General features: G+C 41.5%; 2 protein-coding genes across 2 annotated transcripts in view; one reads left to right on the plus strand and one right to left on the minus strand.

Annotated features, from left to right (window-relative positions):
• The first annotated feature begins 1130 nt into the window (after positions 1–1130).
• On the plus strand, positions 1131–17988 carry evpla (envoplakin a). Its single transcript, XM_023412784.2, has 22 exons — positions 1131–1322; positions 6550–6649; positions 6754–6908; positions 7460–7583; positions 8076–8207; positions 8365–8406; positions 8745–8906; positions 9049–9156; positions 9280–9375; positions 9508–9618; positions 10115–10261; positions 10387–10538; positions 10644–10741; positions 10896–11068; positions 11764–11939; positions 12076–12214; positions 12326–12519; positions 13116–13266; positions 13418–13501; positions 13664–13771; positions 13867–13959; positions 14091–17988. Exons 1-22 carry the CDS (start codon positions 1264–1266, stop codon positions 17487–17489), a joined length of 6003 nt encoding a protein of 2000 aa, XP_023268552.1. The 5' UTR covers positions 1131–1263; the 3' UTR covers positions 17490–17988.
• Positions 17989–18251: 263 nt separating this feature from the next.
• ten1 (TEN1 subunit of CST complex) overlaps positions 18252–20651 on the minus strand; it is a 2647-nt gene continuing 247 nt past the window's right edge. The window contains exons 2-3 of the mRNA XM_023412785.2: positions 20001–20158; positions 18252–19428 (exon numbers count right to left, since the gene is read on the minus strand). Coding sequence (XP_023268553.1) covers positions 19277–19428; positions 20001–20158 — 310 coding nt within the window. The 3' untranslated portion in view covers positions 18252–19276. The remainder of the gene's footprint in view (positions 19429–20000; positions 20159–20651) is intronic.

The following is a 20651-nucleotide window of genomic DNA, read 5'->3' on the forward strand; positions in this document are numbered from 1 at the left end:
TATGTTCAGGTATCCAAATTTGTAAAGCCCTTTTTGTTTAGCGTGACATAAACCAGACCACAGGGACATTTCAACACGTAGACATCATGTGTGCTGCTGCAGTTTTTCAGTACGTGGATGTGTAAAGTAATTGTCGTCTCACGAATTAGAACATTTTGCACAGCAGACAAAAAACCTGTAGGCTGAACAGCAGGCAGCCAGGAGACGGTCTGCTGTGGTTTTCTAGTGTCAGGATGAACCGGTCTGTCTCTCAGATTGCAGCAACATTTAGACGTGACCAGGGGACACACAGAGCTGATATTATTTAGAGATAGGTCACTTTAGAGATCATTCCAGTGTTTAAGGATAATATTTTTAGATGAGAGGACGTGTGAGGAAGTAGTGGTGGTAGGGATTCCCTCTGTGTATGTAGGGCCCTTTGATAGGCTGACCAGATAAGTTAATACATTTCAACAGCTTTAGACTGGAAATCTGCAACAGTACTGCATATTTATATATATATATATATATATGGCATGTCTATGGCATGAAATATCAAATGAATGTGCCTGTGAGAAACACAGTATATTACTCACCTTTTGGTGAAAGTAGAAGCTGCTTTTTATGCTTATAATGTATCTTACGTGTGTGATTCGTTAATATTTTGTCTCTATAAGTGAGAGATACCAGGAAACAAGGAGGGAGAGAGAGACGGGGAGCAACATCCAACAAAAGCAAAGACCACAACAGTTCTCTCTCTCATATCAGCCAGATGTGGAATCACTCATTGCTCTTTGAATTTTCTCAGTTGTGTTCAGTGGCGTTTTGTTGACTGGTAAATGCCACTTGTACAAATAAAAAAATGTTTTGTTTCCCTTCTCCCTGCAGGAATTCAGTGTCACTCCAGCCCCATGAGTTATGCATCCATGGTGATCAAAGGGCCCCTGCTGCTCACTGAGTGAGATTTGAGAGTGAGTAAGGGCCCTGATGAAAAGGAAGGGCAGGACCGAGGGTGGGAGGAATGAAGAGTGCGGGGAACAGGTCGGTCCGGTCTTCCCCTGCAAGGTGGATGTCTGGGCGGTGACACACCTGTTAACCTGTCTGGGAGGAGCTGCCAGTGCCAAACACTGTGCTGACGTGAGTGTGTGTGAGAGGAGCCAAAGGGAGAGGAGAGACAGAGTGGGAGCCACAGGGTGAGGAAGACAGAGACGAAGAAGGAATAAGAGAGAGAGAAAGAGAGATTTCCGTGGGATCTCCGCTTGACCCCCACCCACAACCTCCAGGATGTTTAAGAGAAAGGAGAGTAAGGACAGCGCGACCAAGGTCTCGGGCAAGATCAACAAGTGAGTTTTGAATGCATGCATGAGTGTGTGTGTGTGTGTGTGTGTGTGTGTGTGTGTGTGTGTGGTGACACTGTATCTCGGTCATGTTCCCCCTCCTCCTGTTCTTCCTGAGCTGAGGACTGTGTCATGTTTCCTGTGCGTGCCGTTGTCCTGGTTCTCTCCGTGTGTGCCGTGGTTTCCCTCCTGTTATACTGTGGCTGGGCTGAAAGAAATTTTAAATGCAAGTTTGCTTGTATGCTCCACTGAATTCAAGTACTGAGTGGTGTCAGGGTTAATCCTCAGTGATGCTGAGAGCTTTTCAAGAGTCTGTTAACAGAGCCTGAGGTCAGGTTTACTTTGTAAACATGAGGTGGGACACTGTGCTTTAAGACAACAGGTGAAACTAGTGAAAATATGTTTATGACTTGAAGTGAAAGTCACACAAGAGGAAATTATTATCAGTTCTTTTCCACCCGATTCTCAAGCACTGAAGCCTCCAAAAATGTGACTTATGGGCCAATCTAGACTTTTGACATCTACCACAACACACTTGTCTCTAAGTGCTGATTGAAGTATCAGGAGACAACCAGACTGCCGGTGTTCACCCAGACTCCAATACATGTTGGACAAAAAAGTGATTTTTAAAAATAGGACTTAACCTTGGCAGGTGGAGGTAGAGAGCTGCTTGCAGTCACATTAAAAAGACAATGGGGCCAAAGTTTAATGTGTAACATGTAAAATGTCCGAGACCTGTTTTACACATTATACAGAAGGAGATGAAGAATGAAATTCATTCAGTGTGAGCATCTTAAATCAGCTACATGTGTAAAGAGATATCCAGAGCCAGATAACTCTGACTTACTGATCTTACTGAAGGTAAAGAGCGATGATGACGAACCCTCACCTTTAAGACACGCTTGTGTTAAGGTCATTTCATGGCCATAATGGCTTTCAGTTCAGCTGCCAAACGGACTGATAGTTTCATCTTTTTGCCCCTTTTTTGACGCTGACGGGGTTTCACAGGAAGGTGCTGACCAGCCCGTGGTTACATCTGGTCCCTGCCCTGTACATGTCGTCTGTCTGCTGAGGTGTGGCAGGGCAGGACAGGCAGGGCAGCCACGCACTGCTCAGCTGGTTTCTTTCTGTCATGTGGGCGTTGGTTCCAAACCGTAGTTTACGGCGTGACACAGGACAGGTCACTCAGCTCACTTAAGACATTTCCTTCACCTGTTACATCAATAAGACAGTGTAACATAAGACTGTGACTAATGATTATTCTCATTTTCAGTTAATTGCTTTAGTAATTTTTCAAAAGATCAATTAATTGTTTAGTCAGCAAATCCAGATCAGTATTCCAGAGCCCAAGGTGATGATTTGAAGTTTCTAGTCAAAACCCCAAAGATATTCAGCTTCAGTGTATTTAACATGATGACAACAGAGGAAAGCAGCACATTTCAGAAGCTGGAACAAGTAGATGTTTAACATTGTTCCTTGATGAACGACTTCAATGATTAATTGATAATCAAAATGGACACCAACTAATTTTCCATCAACTGACTAATCAATTCATCTAATTATTGTTTCAGCTGTAATTTAAGGTAACAAAGTAATGTATAATCATACTTGAGTTCTGTTGGTTTCACACCTGCAGTGTCTAAATTTAAAGACCCACTTCACTTCCCAGGTGAATGGGGAAAACACAATTTATAATTAGGAACAACATGCACAGGTAAAGTGCAGAACATAGTGGTGTGTGTGCGTGTGTGTTTGTGTGTGTGCGTGTGTGTGTGTGTGTGTGTGTGTGTGTGGGTGCTGGTCCGGATGACATGATGCCCATCAGCAGTGATGTCTGAGGGTGCCACAGGCAGCCATCTTGTTCTGCTGATGCGATCTGTCGCTTACATCACAGCGACACAGTGATTTGATACTGACACTGATGACTGATGACGATACGCTGCAGAGAACCGTCACCTTCAAGCTGACTTCCTGTCCTCTTCTTTTAATCTGTTTCCCATCTCTTTTAGCCCCAAAATTTCAACACAATTACATTTCATAATCCTAACTGTAAGCTGGGAGGAAATGTGAAATCATATCAGGGAGTGTTTGTGGTTTGTGTTTTGTCATCTTGCAACTAAGTAAACCAAAAAAAGGCTGGCAGGCCCTTCTGAATTATGTGGGTCATCCAGTTATCCTGCTTTCAAGTCAAACGGAGCATGGCTGATATCTGTTTGGCTTTCCTGCCGTGATCATTCATAGATGAAAATCATTTTTAGCACATTATATTGTTTTTTCCTGTTTTGATCAAACTGCAGTCTTTGTCACTAAAAGTTGTCATTTAGCTTTACCTAAACACAGAGCGCTGACACACACCATAAAAAGGAGCTTGTACTGTTGACAGAAGTGCTCACTGTGATCAGGCAGCAGCCATTTTTTAAGAGTTTAACTAAACAAAGACGAACTCCGGCTGTTTGTGAGGAGTTAAAACTAACTGCAGATCCAACATCTCAGTGCGCAACCCTACATCAGAGGAAGCACACACTGTTACAAAAAGCACATGCCTGAGGCAGACACACATCAGACCACACACCCGACTGTGGGTGTGACCTCTCCTTCAGCTTCTTGACTACATTCACTTGACAAGATGACAAACCTCTGTCACATCCTCCATCCATGTCCTCAACAGCCTCATTCAGTAAGATTTAATAAAGTTAAATCACAATTATGCCTCGACCAAAAGAAACATTAACATTTAAAATGTGAAAATGTGTGAGAAAGAAGAAGCTCAGCTTTAATGACAGGTTTTTAGTTTTTAGTTTTGAAGACATTCAAAAAACAAGCCGACTCATAACAGACAAAGCCAGGATAGACCAGGTGCTAAAAGCATGTAGATCATATTATGATATTTGTTCCACCAATCCATGCAGAGTGAACAACGCCTCCTCACCTCCAACATCTCACTCACTCGCAGTATCAGAGACAAAATAACGACTGCCTGAATGCACTTCTCTTCAAAACTAACCGTGGGGATTTTAAGTAGTTATTTGGCTGAAAATGGGGGGAAATTAAAAATAATGTGTGTGTATTATGTGTACTATGTGTACTATGTGTACTCTGTGTGTGTGTGTGTGTGTGTGTGTGTGTGTGTGTGTGTGTGTGTGTGTGTGTGTGTGTGTGTGTGGCCCACACCTGTCCTTCCTGCTGAGGGAGCAGGAATAGGGAGGCCAGAACCAGATCAGCTCACACCTCAGTGAGTCAGTGCAGGAGCCGGTCTCTACATTCCTCGGTCGCACCATCATTAAAGAGTTGTGTCAAATGTGCTCTTCAGGTGTAAATCTGTCTTGTAAGACATTTGCTTCTTTTCTCCCCAGGGAGACTTTTGTACTCTGAGGTAGCTTTGGTATGCAGATAGATGAACCAGTGAGGTGCTGAACGGTTTGCCAACATTCTTCGGTCTGGTGTTACACATCAGCAGTATTTCAGAGGATGCGTGAACGAATTCGTTACAGGTTGTACAATCAGCCCTGGTGTCTAAACTCTCGGGGAGAAGAACAGGAGTTTAATATGTAAAATGTCTGGCCACATTTCTTAATGATTCATGACATGTCAGTCCAGATCTGTTGTTTTCTGTGTAACTTCATTTTACTTTCCCAACTGATGTCAAACTGATTTTAGAGGCAACTTGCAGGTGAAGTAATATGTGCACTGATTAAGCAGAAACCAGATTTTTAAAAAGAATGTGTATCTATATATGAACTACAGTTTTGACGCCTGGAAGTGTAAAATATGTGAAATCAGTAAGAAATTCATACTGCAAGTTTCTCCTTTAATGGGCTGCTTTTATGCAGCTGTTGAAGAAAAACCTATTCATTATAAGTGAGAAGACAATTTCACCTCAATCAAAAAAAAAAAAAGTCTCCAAAACTGTTAAACATCCTGTGCTGTTTTTAGTAAAATTCTTGACCCCAAATCTTTAGATTTTTGACTCTATAACTGCCAGTTGAGCTCTTATTTAGTTTTATGAGTGTAGTTCATCGCAGCAGAATTTCCTCCGCCTTCTGTCCGTCTGAGGCATCGCTTTACCTTCTCGAGAGCAGCACCAACCGTGACAGGGAGTGACAGTCACTGTGGAATTTTTAGCATTTGAGGAACGTTTCAGGTGTGGCTCTAACGGTGAAACTACATAAACCTCACACCGACCCGAGCCACGACAAGCTCATTCATATAGATCCATTCAGACACAAGGCAATTCAAAATGCTTTACGAAGGCATGGAAATACAGGAAAAATAAGACATGAAGAAGACTTTAAAATTGCATTTGCAAAAGCAAATAAATAATAAAAGATTAATAAGAAGTTATGTATTTAATTATTGGATAGCCACGCCAAATAATCTTGTTTTAAGCCCTGATTTAAATGAGCTGACGGTTTCAGCAGACCTCAGGTTTTCAGGAGGCTTGTTCGACAGGTTGGGAGCATAGGAACTAAAAAGCTGCTTCGCCGTGCTCGGTTTTGATTCTCAGAACACAGAGTAAAGTCGTCCCGGATGACCTGAGGGGTCTGGATGCTTCACTAACGTACCATTCAACACCATTTAGTGCTTCCTAGACAAGTAGATTTTTTAAAAATTTGACACACAGGAAGCCAGCGCCGTGATTTAAGGACCGGTGTGATGTGCTCCACTTTCTTGGTGTTAGTGAGGACTCGCAGCAGCATTCTGGATGAGCCGGTTGATTTTCTACGCCATCCCAGTAGCTCTTGAGACAGTGCGTGATTTGTCAGGTTGTTTGATCATGATGAACTTGATAATCAGTGAGATAATACAAGAGTGGAAAGATACAATACAATACATTGTTATGTGAAACTGATCTTAAAATGTGTGTTGTCCTTAATCATCATTGGGATTTTAAGTGTTTCTAAGTTTATATTTTTTTGTGTGGTGTCTTGTGTGTCGTCCTGATGTTCATGTAAGTTCAGGAAGTATTTCAGTCATGATCAAGATTACTGTTTGTCATTGAGGGCTCCTGAGAGTAGCAAGAAGCAAACCTGCATGTAAAATAAGATGCAATTAGGAAAACCCAGCCATGTCTGCGGGTGGGTGTGGGTGCTCAGATGCAGAGGATTTGGCACTGTGAGAAGAACTGTGGAACATCATAGGGGAAGGCTGAACCATTTCAGGATAATACACCATCTGATTGGTGCATGTGGTTTAATCTGTGACCTTTTCCGACCCCTTCCCCTCACCCTTGCAGGACCCAGGCCAGCGGCTTGGTCTTGTTGATCGCCCAGATGCAAAAGAATGCCGACCAGGTGGAGAAAGACATCCTCCGGTCGGAAGAGCTGCTCGCTGTGGTGAGGACACACAAACACACTGGGAATGACAAACACGGACTAATGTGCTAACGATACCGTCACTTTCCTTCACTGTCATCTCACCTGTTGTCTGCTTCCACCAGGACGCTGAAAATGACAAGAAAGAGCAGCCCTTTGAGCATCAGACCGAGATCTCAGACAAGCTGGGCGAGGCTGAGGGCCTGCTGAAGGACCTCTTCCTCGATGTGGACAAAGCCAAGAAGCTCAAACACCCGCAAGCCAAAGATATAGAGAGCGAGTGAGTTGGTACTGAATGAATAGAAAACAGAAGATTTACAGCTGCTCCATTGCAGAGAAGTGTGGAGCCTCTTCAGAGCGTTTTCAATCTTTAATAAGAGACTGTACTGAGGATATAAAACATAAACTCACAGCAGCATTCAGGAAGGTTTAATATTCAAATAAACTAAATTAGCTGTAATAGCTGTATAAGTTTCTTTTAGTGATGTTTCAAATGTAAAACCACACATACACATTTAAAGTCCACAACAGCTCCAGTTAATTGCAAGTGATTACTGGTACATAATCGGTCCCCACCTTAAAGCTAATGCTACTAGCTATGGAGGCTAAAATATAAAATAAATAAATAAGACAATGCAATATTTCCCTGCAACCGTTTTATTTCATAATGCCTCCTTTCATTACAAAGTCTTTGTCTGTTAATCATAACAAACAGTGCAGGGCCAGTCATGTAACTGACTCTGGCTTTAGTCTAAATATTATTATTAATTTATTTAAAATTGAACACTGTGGGTGTGCATGAATATTAACCAAAGTTTGTTGTTTCTCCAGTGTTATCCACCTCCATGAGCGCTGGCTGAAGGACTGCGCCTTCTACCGAGAAATCTACGAGCAGATCGATGATGTGTCGCTGATGCCCAGAATCGACTGGGGGCCTGTTTTCAACCAGAAACAAGTAAGTATAATAACACTGTCTGAACATTTGGTGCTGTCTGCTTAAAATCTCTTTGAATCTTTAGGACTACTGTAAAGAATAAACCTGGCAATGTTCTGGATTTTTCTTACATACCAGATGTGTATTAATCCACCACTGAAAGTAGTCCCCGACAAATTTATTGTCTATTACACCATTTATTCCTGTTGTACTAACCACAGCGCCCAGCTGTTTTAGAAAAATTAAAATGAAAAATATAAATATATATTCATAAAGATTTAAAACAGGCACAAATGGGCTTTGGCAGGTTGACAGATTGGGAAACGAAAATCGCCAGCCTTATCTTTTAAACTTGTTTCAACAGAATAATACAAGCTATGCTTTAAACACATTAACCAAATCCGTGCGACTTATCAACACAACTAATTACAGAGTGCCTCATCCTGTCGTACTCGCCCGTTGGAGGTTATTTACATACCATTAGTGATGTTCTTCTATTGTCTGTGCTTACAGAAACAGGTGAATGTGGAGGAGTACGGCCCCACCATGGCAGATCTGGAGAAGCAGATTGCTGCTCACAACATCCTACACAAAGAGGTCGAGGCCTACAACTCGCAGCTCTGCGTCAGCTCCGCTGGCAGCAAGGTGAACAAACGTGTTTACATGAAAAAACATTCACATCATATTCTGGGTATCCTCAGTTAGCATAGATATTAATGTTCTGTTTGCCTTCATTACTCATTTTGTTCTTAATAAAAAACAGTTGCTGGCAGCCAATGAGACATGTTATCTTGTCTTTTAGGAGAACTATACAGCCCTGAAGAAACAATACAACAATCTACTGGTGAGTTGAGTTGTTCACTTGTAATAACAATGTTTTTATTGTTCATTTATTATTGAGTTTTATGATGAAAAATCATGACTAGAAAAGAAAATGCATGAACATCCATTAGAAGATCTTTGAGAATTTTCTTGTCACTTTCTATTTACCATCACAACAAGACGAATATTTACTCAGTGACAGTGTTTGACAACTGTCATGTGATAGTTTATTTTAGATTTTAATGGAAAGATTTACATTTAAAGTTGGACTTTCTTCTGTTTATGTGTCAGAATAAATGTTTGTACTTTCAGAACTTTTTCAGGACAGGTTTTCATAGTTTTTTTGCCTTTTTTTCCCAGGACAACTCCAAGTGGCGTCGCCACTACCTGAACAGCTTGTACGAATACATGCAGGGCTGCAACAAGGAACTGGCTTTCCTGGGAGAAGAGCAGGACAAGATCAAGAAGCAGGACTGGAGTGACCGCATGGTTGACCCACCTGACATCCGCAGGCAGTACGAGGTCAGGACTGAAAGATCACATTCCCGGCAACATACACAATTCTAAATAACTGCTTGTCCAGAATGATCCAATATATTTGTTCTACACTGGGATGACAAAACATGCAATATAAATAAGGCCGCTTTCATTTGATGTCAATCAGAACTTCAAGAACAACAGTCTGCTGTCCCACGAGAGTGAGGTGAATAAAATCCAAGATGAAGGAGACAGACTCACTGAACTGAAGCACCCTGCCAGTGCCACAATACAGGTACATGTCGTCACCCGGAATCTAAATCTTTAAATATGTAACTAACCCCAAACTTTCATTAGCTTTAACCTCTGAAGGTTGTGTAATCCAGGTTGATTTGAGCTCTTTACATTATATTTCCAGGCTCAGAAAGATGCTGTACGAAATGAGTGGCAGAAATTCCTCAATCTCTGCATTTGTCAAGAGTCGCACCTGGACAATGTGGAGGAATTCAAAAAGGTAGAAAAACGTCACAATTTGTTAAGTTTGTGTGGGGACGTGGGCACATTTTGTCTTTTCTAATGCACTAAATACATACACATTCAAGTTTTATATAATAGTTTAAAAAAATGTTTTGGTGGTATTTTCCAGTATCAAATGGACACTGACCAACTGTCAGAGACACTGACCAGACTCAACAACAGCCTGGACCCCAAGTCCATCAGCAAGAAGAGCAACTCGGAGACACTGCTGCAGCTCGAGGTACAGGAACGTCTACTGTCAATGCTGTGCAGACAGTCCTACGAGTTGACTTAGTTTAAGGATTAAGCCGATGGAGGGAGGAAGAGGAGAGGAGGGGATGAGAGCTGAACATATGAGGAGAAAGAAGGAAGAACGGGAGAGAAAGGGAATAGACAGGTGGAATGGGGCGACAACAAGATTGAAAATGTCAATTTCTTGTTTGTTTACATAATCTTTCAGTATCATTTGTTTTTATCTGCTGTGCTCAATAAAAAATTTAAAAAAACGTACATTTATAAGCTATGTTAAAGTTGAACAAGGTTGGAAACAGAAATAGATACATTATGTAGGATATTGTTTTGGAAATTTCACCAAGAGGTAAATGTTTGACCTGTTTTGGAGCAAACCTGGATTAAGCTATAATTCCAGGATAACACACGAGATGACGATTTGTTGTTACCTACCATGAGATTGGTATTTCTGAAGTATATTTTCCTCTCCGTCCGTTTCCCACCAGGGGGAGGAGAAGGCTGTGCAGAACAGTGAGCAGCTGCTGGCCGACCTGAGGAGACGCAGTACCACCATCGCTCCTCTGAAGCTACGACGCAACGCCCCCAACAGACCCATCACAGTGGAGTCCCTGTGTGACTGGGACACAGATAAGGTGGAGGTTACATTTTTGTCAGACATTCGGTCAAATATCTGTAGCTGAGATGCTTCAATTCAATTATGTTTCTTGTCTAAACTGTCTAAACTCTTGGATGTGTTGTATTTGTTATTATTATGTAGGCTGCTCTGGCAAGAGAGGAGAAGTTCACCCTGACATCAAACTCAGACGAGAACTGGGATGTCATCTCCACTGATGGTGTAACGCAAAGCTTCCCAGGAGTTTGCTTCCAGATCCCACCACCTGACTCAGAGGCCATTGACAAAGTTGACCTGTGAGTAATGCATGGCTTTGTTATTAAGCGGCTACAACATTTAATGCAAGAACATGTCAGTAACACTGTTCCTGTTTCTACCTCTCTCTGTTTTTAATTCATCAGTTTGGGTGGAGAACTGGCAGACATCAAGAAGAGAAGAGCTGCTCTAGTGGCGTCCCTGAAGAATCACAAATCAGACAACTCCAGGCCCCTACAATCAGGTCATTATCTATAAATTAAATCCTTCAATATCCTAATTTGTATGGAATCACTGATTCTAAAAGCCGTGATAATTATTCACCAGCAGTTGCACAGATAGTTTTAAAGCCAAAATCAGATCAGTCAATGAATCAACTTCCCTGTTCCTTCATTCAGCCCCGGTGTCTTCTGCCCCACTGGACCCCAAAATAAGAGCCCTGGGCCAGCAGCTGGACAAGCTGGACAGTGACCTGGCCAGCGCTGAGGAGAGCATGCTGAGCCGCCTGCGAGCCCCACTCAGCCGCACCGACCCAGCTGGAGACCTGGCCAAAAGGCTGAGGGATCAGGAGGTGAGAGGAGTAAACTCAAATCAACACTGACAGTTTTAGACAGTTTTAGCAGACAATTTATTTGAACTGAGACTGCTCTTTTTTTGCATGTTCTCTGCTGATGTTCTTTATGGAAGCTCATTAGGTTTAGGAGGAATGTGTGTGGAACATCAAATTTACTAAATATCATCCATGTGGCCTAATTTTCCTCTTCATCATAACATACTGGTTGTAGTGGTCACTCTGAACAGGAATGAAAAAGCTGTTCACAGCAGCAAAGTTGTCACATTTTTACAACATTTATTACAACATGAATACGTTAGTTGTAATCACCAACACAACATCAACAATCAAAACACACCCCTACAGTTTTGTGACAATACTACTACTGCAGTTAGATATGACGATGAAAAACATGGCGTATCATTTTAATGATAAGGTTTTGTTGAGCTGTCTTTTTCTTCCTGTTCATTTTTACCTGTATCCATTCCCTCTACATACAATACTGCATTTCTGGTTCTTCACTCCCTCAGGCTACTTGCATGAGCAGAGGCGTTGTGTTTGTAAAAATTTCTGGTCGGAGGTGATGATATTGTTGAAACTGTAGAAAAGCTTCTGAGAAAACATATAGGCCATCAGGTGTCTCTTTACAGCTTGATCAAAGAGGAACCCTGGATGATCTGATTAATGAAAGTATCTATATTTGTTCCTTACAGCAATCTGCCAAGGCCCTGAAGGCTCTGGAGCAGCAGAAGCTGGCAGCGCAGGCCGACCTGCAGCCTCTGCTGTCCACAGATCCCAGCGGCACCTCCTCTGCACTCCCACTCAAGCTGAATGCTGCTAACAACAAGCACAATAGCATTGCTGAACTTGCAGACCTCTACACCAAGAAGTAAGCAGATGTTTGGGAAGTTGCATATATGCATTGGCACGGTGGAAGGTTTTGTCTCCAATAAAAATACCTGTTTTAAAATGTTTTGCTCAAACATTGTAATAACTTTAAGCACACATTTATGTTTTTTTCTCAGAGCAAATGCATCACTCAACCTGGAGAGTCAGATCAAGAAGGTGGACGGTCTTGTCTCCGGGTTTGAGAAGAAGCTAAGTGAAGATGGTCCAATCCCCGATTCGCCAAATGCTATTCAAACCCGCGTTAATGACATCCAGGTGAGGAAATCCTTTAAAATCTTACATCTACCACAGAAAAAAGGTGATCCCCTTACTCATAGATTCAGCTGGTGTATATTTCAAATAGCTTGTCTCCTTTGTTGTGATCAGTACCAGCGTAAGTCTGTGGCAGCAGCTCAGGATGACATGAAGAAGCTGAGTCAGGATCTGGAGACCACTGAGCAGCTGTGCAGTTCTCTGCAGCAGGGCTACCAAGAGTACTGCCCCGACATCCAGCGCCAGAGAACTGAAGTCAAGCAGCTGCAGACCCGTTATGCAAACGTTGCCAACCAGCTGAAGGAGAGGTGAGAATCAGACTGAGAACAATCAGTCCAGTCACTTCAGTTTACTTAGAAAGTCAGACTACGGTAGGATTTTCTTACTCACAGACATTAATTAATCAAATCATTTAGTTCAGCTGGGCTCCAAAGAGTCACAAGTTAAATGTGAGGCGTCACAAGATGATTAAAAGCAAAGGAATATGTATTATGTACATAATTTTGGCCACATATGAACTTGGTGTTTTTTCTAATCTGTGCTTTATTTTAGTGAAATTATGATAGTTTTGCCTCTTCAGCCATGTAAAAATATTCCAGTGATAGAACAGGGAAATGGAAAATCGTTTTTTTTGGTTATACTGCTCACAGATCATAGACAATCCCAATGTGTAATAAGGTTGCATCCACTATAGTATACAACTTTACTACTATGCCTGGACTCAAATGTATTATACATCATTCATCATTTGAGATGTTTCTCTTGTTTGTTTAAAAGTCAATTAATGTCACATGAAGGTGTGAAATCAAAACAAAACCTGACATTTGAATTTTAAACGTATCATGGTGCAGAGCTTTTACAGTGTCACATTTTAAAAATGAATCATCTTGATCAATCCTTTCAGAGAAAACATCTTACAAGAAGCCACAACCAAGAACCAGGAGCTCCAGAGCACATGCAAATCCCTCGACTCTTTCCTGAACAACCTGCCGACAAACCAAATAAACTACAACGATGATCTGTCTCAGGTCACTGAGAAGCAGAGCTCCCAAGAGGTGAGACCGTCTCCTGACCATACATACCACGCATCATGTGGAGAGTAGTGGTAGTAGTAAATAGTAGTAGTAAGCTAGTACTAGTAAAACGAGATGAATATGTTACCCATTTGCTCATAGTAATAGACTTCTGTTAAACATATCACTACAGAGGGTGATGGATGACCTGAAGCGGAAAGGAGATGACATGGACAGAGTGTCTGACCTGTCTCAAGACCTGCAGAATCTTCTCAGTGTAAGTATCAAATGGATCATAATACAGGGCTATGAATGCATAACTAACTATGTTATATTAATGAGAGACAGGTGTTTTAGGCACTTGAAAAAGAAAATAAAAAACTCCTCATGTTACCATCAGAGATATAAATTTCATTACCTTTTTTTCACATTTGTGTAGGAGTACGATGCCAACGTGGATAAGTACAACAGTACACTTGAGGATTCTGGTGTCACTGTTGCAAAAAAACCTCAAATACTCACACTTTCTGATGCTGTTCAGAAAGAGGTAACATTTAAGCTCTTCCATTTTTATCATGGTTAAATTATCTATGTTTGATCGGTACAAGTGGCTGATGGTTTGCTGTAACTCTTTTATTACAGGAAAAGGATCTAGTGAACCGTTATGCTAAAGCAACAGCAGAAAACACCCAACGCCAAAAACAGATGGGCTTGGCAAAGAATCTAATTTTACAAGTAAGATAACAGGGCATAAATAAAACAAAAAAAAATTTGATTAATGTTGTTTTCTTTGTCATGTGCTCCACTACATAAATATGTTCAGTTTAAACCAACTAAAACTATGTCACTTTCATTTACCACTATAGAATGAGGAGAAAGTTCACCTGGTGGCACAGCAACAAGTGCAGCTTGAAAACCAGCAAAAGAGTGCTCTTGAGCTAGACAGTATTTTAAAAGAGCTGCAGGAAGAGAAGGAGAGGACAACTCATACTGAGGCAGACCTGAGAACCTTTAAAGATAGGATGTTGTCACTGAAAAGTCGCAGAGGAGTGGAGCGCATTGAAGAGAAAGAAGTACTACAGTACTACCGCGACCCAAAGCTGGAGAGTGATTTGGCTGATCTGCAGAGTAAACTGCATGAAGAGGTCCTGAGGCATAGCACCACTCAGAGTGAGGTCGAGCTGTTTAACAAGAAAATCACCATCGTGGAAGACAACCTCAAAAACACTCCAGCCAAACTGGTGACCAGAGAGGTAACAGAGTTTGAGAAAGATCCTCAGCTGGACGTAGAGGCCAGTAAGCTGAGAGATGAAATAGCAAGGATGAGAGATGAAGTTCGAGTGCGAGACGGGGAGCATATCCAGATGAAGACAGAAGTCACAATTCTCCAGCAGAAGCGACCACCAATCAAAGAGAGGGTGGTTAAGAAGGAGGTGTTGAAAGTAGAAAAGGACCCAGAGATGGTGAGAGCAGTCCGAACATTTGAGATGGAAATTTCTGATGAGAACAACAAGAGCAAGCTCCTCAATGATGAAATCTTCCAGACCAGGAGTCAGATTAATGCCCTTGAGAGGCTGATTCCTAATATCCAGCCTAAGATCATCACAAAGGAAGTGAAAAAGATTGAACAAGACCCTGACCTCATCACTGAATCTAAGAAGATTAGAACAAACCTGGAGGATGAGAGGATTGAAAACAACTCTTTGTCCAAAGAGTTGATGGAGCTCAACAGCCGCTACAGAGAAGTTCAAAGCTGGAAACCAAAAGTCGAAGTGAAGGAAATTGTTAATGAGATCTACCGGATAGACCCAAACACTGAGGTGGAGATAATGCGGCTCAGGAAAGACATACAAGACTCCAACAAGCACCGCTCTGATATAGAGAGGGAGCTCACCCAGGTCACGTCTGAACTGAATATCCTTCGTTCTCAGAAGCCCAAGGTGGAGCTTAAGGAAGTTCTCCAAGAGGTGGTTAAGGAGGAGCGGAGCCCTGAAAATGAGAAAGAGATCCAGAGGCTAAATGATCAGGTGAACCATTTACACACCACTTACAACTCCCTCCAGGATCAGGTGAGTCTGCTCAGGAGAGAGAGGGACGAATGGAAGGCTGAAAAGTCCAAGATAGAAACCAAACTCGTCACCAGAGAAGTCATCAAGTATGAACCTGATCCACTGTTGGAGAAAGAAGCTGATCGCTTGAGAAGAGACGTGCGGGAGGAGGCACAGCTGCGACGCAGCATTGAAGAGATGGTGTTTGACCTGCAAAACAAATATATCCTGTTGGAGAGACAGAAACCTGAGGAGAAAGTGGTTGTGCAGGAGGTTTTGCGTTTACAGAAGGACCCAAGGCAGGCAGTCGAGCATGAGCGGCTCAGCAGGAGCCTGGATGAAGAAGTAAAGACTCGGCGTCAGCTAAACCTTGAGCTGCAGCAGCTAAGAACAAAGGTGGAAGACAAAGAGAGGATCCTGAGAGAGAGTGATGAGCACCAAAAGAGGATTCAAGTCGAGTCTGAACTCAGAGAGATCCGACTGCGCATTACACAACTGGAAAACGCTCCACCTGCTGTTGAGGAAAGTATTGTTGTTGAGGAGGTGCTGAAGGTTGAGAGGGACCCAAAACTCGAGAGGATGACAAGTGGTCTTCGGTCAGATATGGACAAAGAAACCAGTGATGTCCTGCGTTTCCAGAGAGACATTCGTAACATCACTCTAAAGCTTGAGATCTTGCAAAAAGAGAAGTCTGGTGAGAGGACAGTGTACAAAGAAGTTGTCCGTGTTGAGAAAGACCAGGCTGTCGAAAGTGAGAGGGATCGCCTGAGGGAACAGGTGACTCAGCATAAATTTGACAGACAAGACCTCGAGGATGCAATCAAACGCATCAATGATAAGATCAACCTTCTGACGAGCAGCAAATCTAGCACTTCCAGAGAGGAGTCTACCCTGATTTTGAACAGGGATGGCCTACAGAGAGAGAAGGAGGACCTCACTCGGGAGCTCAGGACACTGGATGCCAAGAGACACGACATCAGCCTTTCTTTCCAGCAGCAGAGCCGACTAATGAGTGAGAGAACGCAGATGAGCAGGAAGAAGAGCCTTAAGATGGAGTCTGATGTACAGCGTCTGGAGAGGGAGATCCTCGACGAAAAAGACACGATCCATCTTCGAGACAGCACCATTCGAGAGCTTCGGCTGAATCTGCACAAAGAGGAGCAGACAGAAACAAGGACCAAAGAGACCAATGTCTCCACCAAAATCACCATTTTGGATCCAGATACAGGCAAAGACATGTCTCCTTATGATGCCTACCTGCAGGGCCTGATTGATCGTCAACAGTACATTCATCTGCAGGAGCTGGAGTGTGACTGGGAGGAGATTACTTCCATGGGACCTGATGGGGAGACATCTGTACTGCAGGATCGCAAGAGTGGCAAGCAGTACTCCATCAAAGAAGCCGTGAAGGAAGGTAGGCTGACAGAGTATGATCTACAGCAGTACAAACAAGGCAAGCTTCCCATCTCAGAGTTTGCCTTGCTGGTCGCAGGTGACAACAAAAAGCAACTCCCCTTTAACTCAGTCATCCCAAAGTCCACTACAACAGTGAAATCAGCCACCTCAGACCTCTCCATTGCTAATGCAATCCACCCAATTGCTGGAGTAATGGATACAAACACTGACACCTGCTATACAATACGCAGCGCCACCCTGCGTAAACTGATTGACCCCACCACCGCTCAAAGGCTTCTGGAGGCTCAGGCAGCAACAGGCGGCATCATAGATATCAGCAACAAAGAGAGATACACAGTTCACAAGGCAGCAACAAGAGGCCTCATTGAGGACAGTCAACTCCAGAGGCTACTCAATGCCCAGAAGGCTTTTGCTGGTGTTGAAGACCCCATGACTAGAGAGTGTTTGTCTGTGGGAGAGGCTGTTCAGAAAGGCTGGATGCCGAAGGACAGGGCCATTCGCTACATGGAGGCACAGCACCAGACTGGAGGGCTGATCAATCCCAACACTGGCCGCAGAGTAAGCATCTTGGATGCCATTGGGTCCAAAATGATCGACAGCACAATGATGAGGGAGCTTCAGGCTGAGTCAACCTACATCAAGGATATTGTAGACCCAATCACAAAGGAGAAGATCAGCTACAAACAAGCCCTGGATCGCTGTAAGCAAGACCCAGTGTCAGGCTTACCAATGCTGCCTGCCTCCTCCAAAGCTTCTGGTTACACTCCAGCGTACAACTCTACTAGATATGCAAGATTCTAGATATGTTTACAACATACTCTGAGTTATCTAGTCACTGATGTGATTTGGTAAAAATGTACTTTTAGACATAGGAAATCCATATTGTTAATTACAATGTACATTTCAACTCAGGAAAAGTCTTCTTCTGCAAAGCTTTCTATTTAGCCAAAATGATTGCTGCTGAGTTGCCTTTGTTTACCAAACATGTCTGATGTGGGCAGATATTTTTATGTTTTTTTTTTTGATTTAATTTAAAAACAGAGAATATAAATGCAATTTATCTATGATATTATTGTGTTATAGGGATACTGGGACAAGGTGCAATGCTATTTACGGAGATTGATTTGATTCTGTATTATTCATGGGCTATCCTTGACACTGTTCACTTTAAACTCAATCTTGTTTGATACTTTATTAAGAAACAAATATCAATAAATTTAAATTATAATGGTTAAAAAGCATGAACTCCACGTTCAATGTTGTGTAGTCTTTTAAATAAATAACATAAGCAGCTGGACAATTTTTTATCCTTTCATATTTTACATCACACAAGTGCGATAGCAGGAAGAGGGTGTATTTCTCCATTGCTATCAAATGACAAATAATGGGCACCACTCCACCCAGTGTACATGAACATGGTGTTTGCAAATAAAGTAAAACAATATTGTACACTATTATACTTATTATTTAGCTTTTTGCGAGATACTGGGTATTTCCCCTTGAGACCTCTAAAACTCCTTCAAAAGAAAATCTAAAAGAAACATCCTTTGCTTGAACTGCTCATAAGGTATTTGTGGTATTTTTATTCTCATCATCAACCAACTAGTCTAAGAAACATCAGAAAATAATGAAGAATTACCATTACAGTTTCCCAAAATGCAAATTGACATCCTCAAATTGCTTGTTTTGTCTGAACAATAGTCCAAATTGTTCTTGCTGATGGACTAATCAATTAATAAATTAATCATTTGAATTCTTGCCCACATAAGGCCATAATCTGTGATGAGGGTCTCAAACCAGTATAGCTCACTAATTAGACCATGCAATGCCAACTGTTAATGACAAATGTAAACAATGTGTTTGAGTTGTTAAAACAAAAGAACATATCCTAGAGATGACAACACATGCATATACGGCTTTATTTTTACATTAACCCATTGATTTAAAAAAAAAATTAATAATGATATAATATGGATTCATAGTGCAAGTCCTAGTCTATATAGTGGACCAGACTATACCTGTGTTTTGCATTTATTTTTTTGCATACAATTTTAAATCTTTGCCATTTTAATGTCAGTAGAATATATCTACATAGTTTGGTTTTTATCTATAATACATGACATGGCATATCTATTGTAACACATTTTTAAAGTATTTGTGAATTATATCAGACCATAAAGTTACATCAAGAATGTTAAGACTGGTAACTTTCACCATATAAAAAGCAGCACAGAACAACTACTGTTATTATGCCTGAACACCAAGGGATATGACTAAAAAATGCATCGGATTCATAAGTCACAGACCCAAAACATGTGCTTGGTTCTTCATTAGCCAGACATGATGTACCAGTCCATTCATTTGGGTACTTGTAACCCCTAATAAAGGTTGTTAAGGCTGTTAAGGCCAGACATTGACAAGATCGACTTATAAACTGATAAAACTAAACTCATGGCTGTAACACTTAACCAAACAAACAGTCTTACAGTTCACTGGAGCTCACATAACAGCACTCCAGCTTATGAGCCGTTGCTGTGGCCCTGACAGTAAACAAGCACCCTGGGAACCTTGATGAATGAAGACCCTGATCAGATTGCATCTGCAGGCCGAGCAGCTCCACCCTGCTTACACTCCCTCTCCCTGAAGAAGCTTCTTTGCTCATTGATGGCTTTCTGTAGAAGGGCAATGTTTACACCATCAACACAGTTCAGCACACGGGCACGGACCATCACACCAACCCCTGTGAGACAAGAAGATAGGGATAAAGGCAGGCAACTGAGGCAGAAAGTCCTACATTAGCCCAGTGATCAAGAGTCAATTCAATTAACGTGAGTGACATTTAAATAGCGGCAAACACACACTGAACATCTAAACGATCTAAACATGTGATAAGTTTGATAAGTTCTATTTCAACTTGATCCTCGAATCTGAATCAAGAGGTATGGAGAAAACAAGCACAACATTTATGGACTAATCAATAGATGAACTGCAAATCAGTAACCAGATAGCTGCTTAATACGTTATATATCTTTACACTGAATCTTGTGAATTCTTATTAACTTAGTTTCCCACATTTCACCTTTTGGTTAATGAGAAAAATACAGTTAACTTAAAAAAATGTTTTGTTTTTTTTACTGCTGCAACTGTGACAGATTTCAAAATTCATATACTAATCATATTGGTGTAATTTATTACGTGTAATTCTTGTTTGACTGGTATGTGCACCCAAGGAAAATTGTTTAAACTGTTTAAAAATCCTTATAAATTATTCAATACTTCCCAGCCATAAAAGATCAGAAAGTTTTTCCTTACCCTCTGCATTTTCTGTTTCACCCAGTACTATGTACTGAGCTCCAATTATTGGGTTAAAAGGCTCCACAAACAATGTGTGGACAACCACATGGTGCTCTTTTGAAGCATACTGGGCTGACAGTGTAGCTCTGGACTCCTCTGGCTGATAGCAGACAAGTCTGGAAAATATAACACATTTTTATCAGGTAAACTGGTGAGCATGTAATACAATTTAAGCTTTTATTTTTTAAGGTCTATTTTGTATTGTAAGCCTAGACTACACAAACAAAAGGGCACTGGGGAATGTTTGAAACCAAGTTTAAGGTTTGTGAAACATATATATCATTTGTGAGAGCATGAATAAGGGAAATTGCACCGCTTTTCTCCATTTAAACCACACCAGGCCAAGTCTAGATAAAAATTGTGCTTTAACTCCTCAAAGGTGGACTAGATTAACAAGTAGATGATAGAGACAGTTTAAACACAGTTTCAGATTTTTGAAAACAGAAAAAAGATTATTGTACTGATTTTTCTTCATCCAGATCTAAATAAAAATATTTTGACTTGTCAAACCTTGATTGTTTGCATTTTGTTTGTGTTTATGATGATCTCTTAAATCAGGCATTGACTAGTATCAAACAAATCCGTTTAAAACTAAAAATGTTGTTATAC

Source organism: Seriola lalandi, unplaced genomic scaffold, assembly GCF_002814215.2.
Source record: "Seriola lalandi dorsalis isolate HSWRI2012SDOR001 ecotype SW California unplaced genomic scaffold, Sedor1 jcf7180002054487, whole genome shotgun sequence".
In the NCBI taxonomy this organism is placed as follows: domain Eukaryota; kingdom Metazoa; phylum Chordata; class Actinopteri; order Carangiformes; family Carangidae; genus Seriola; species Seriola lalandi.

Excerpts from the sequence above, each read along its gene's own strand:
- evpla (XM_023412784.2), top strand. The coding sequence starts at position 1,264 with ATGTTTAAGAGAAAGGAGAGTAAGGACAGCGCGACCAAGGTCTCGGGC. Across the intron at positions 9,619-10,114 it reads AGACACTGCTGCAGCTCGAG|GGGGAGGAGAAGGCTGTGCA; the intron begins GTACAGGAACGT and ends GTTTCCCACCAG. Across the intron at positions 13,267-13,417 it reads AGAAGCAGAGCTCCCAAGAG|AGGGTGATGGATGACCTGAA; the intron begins GTGAGACCGTCT and ends ATATCACTACAG.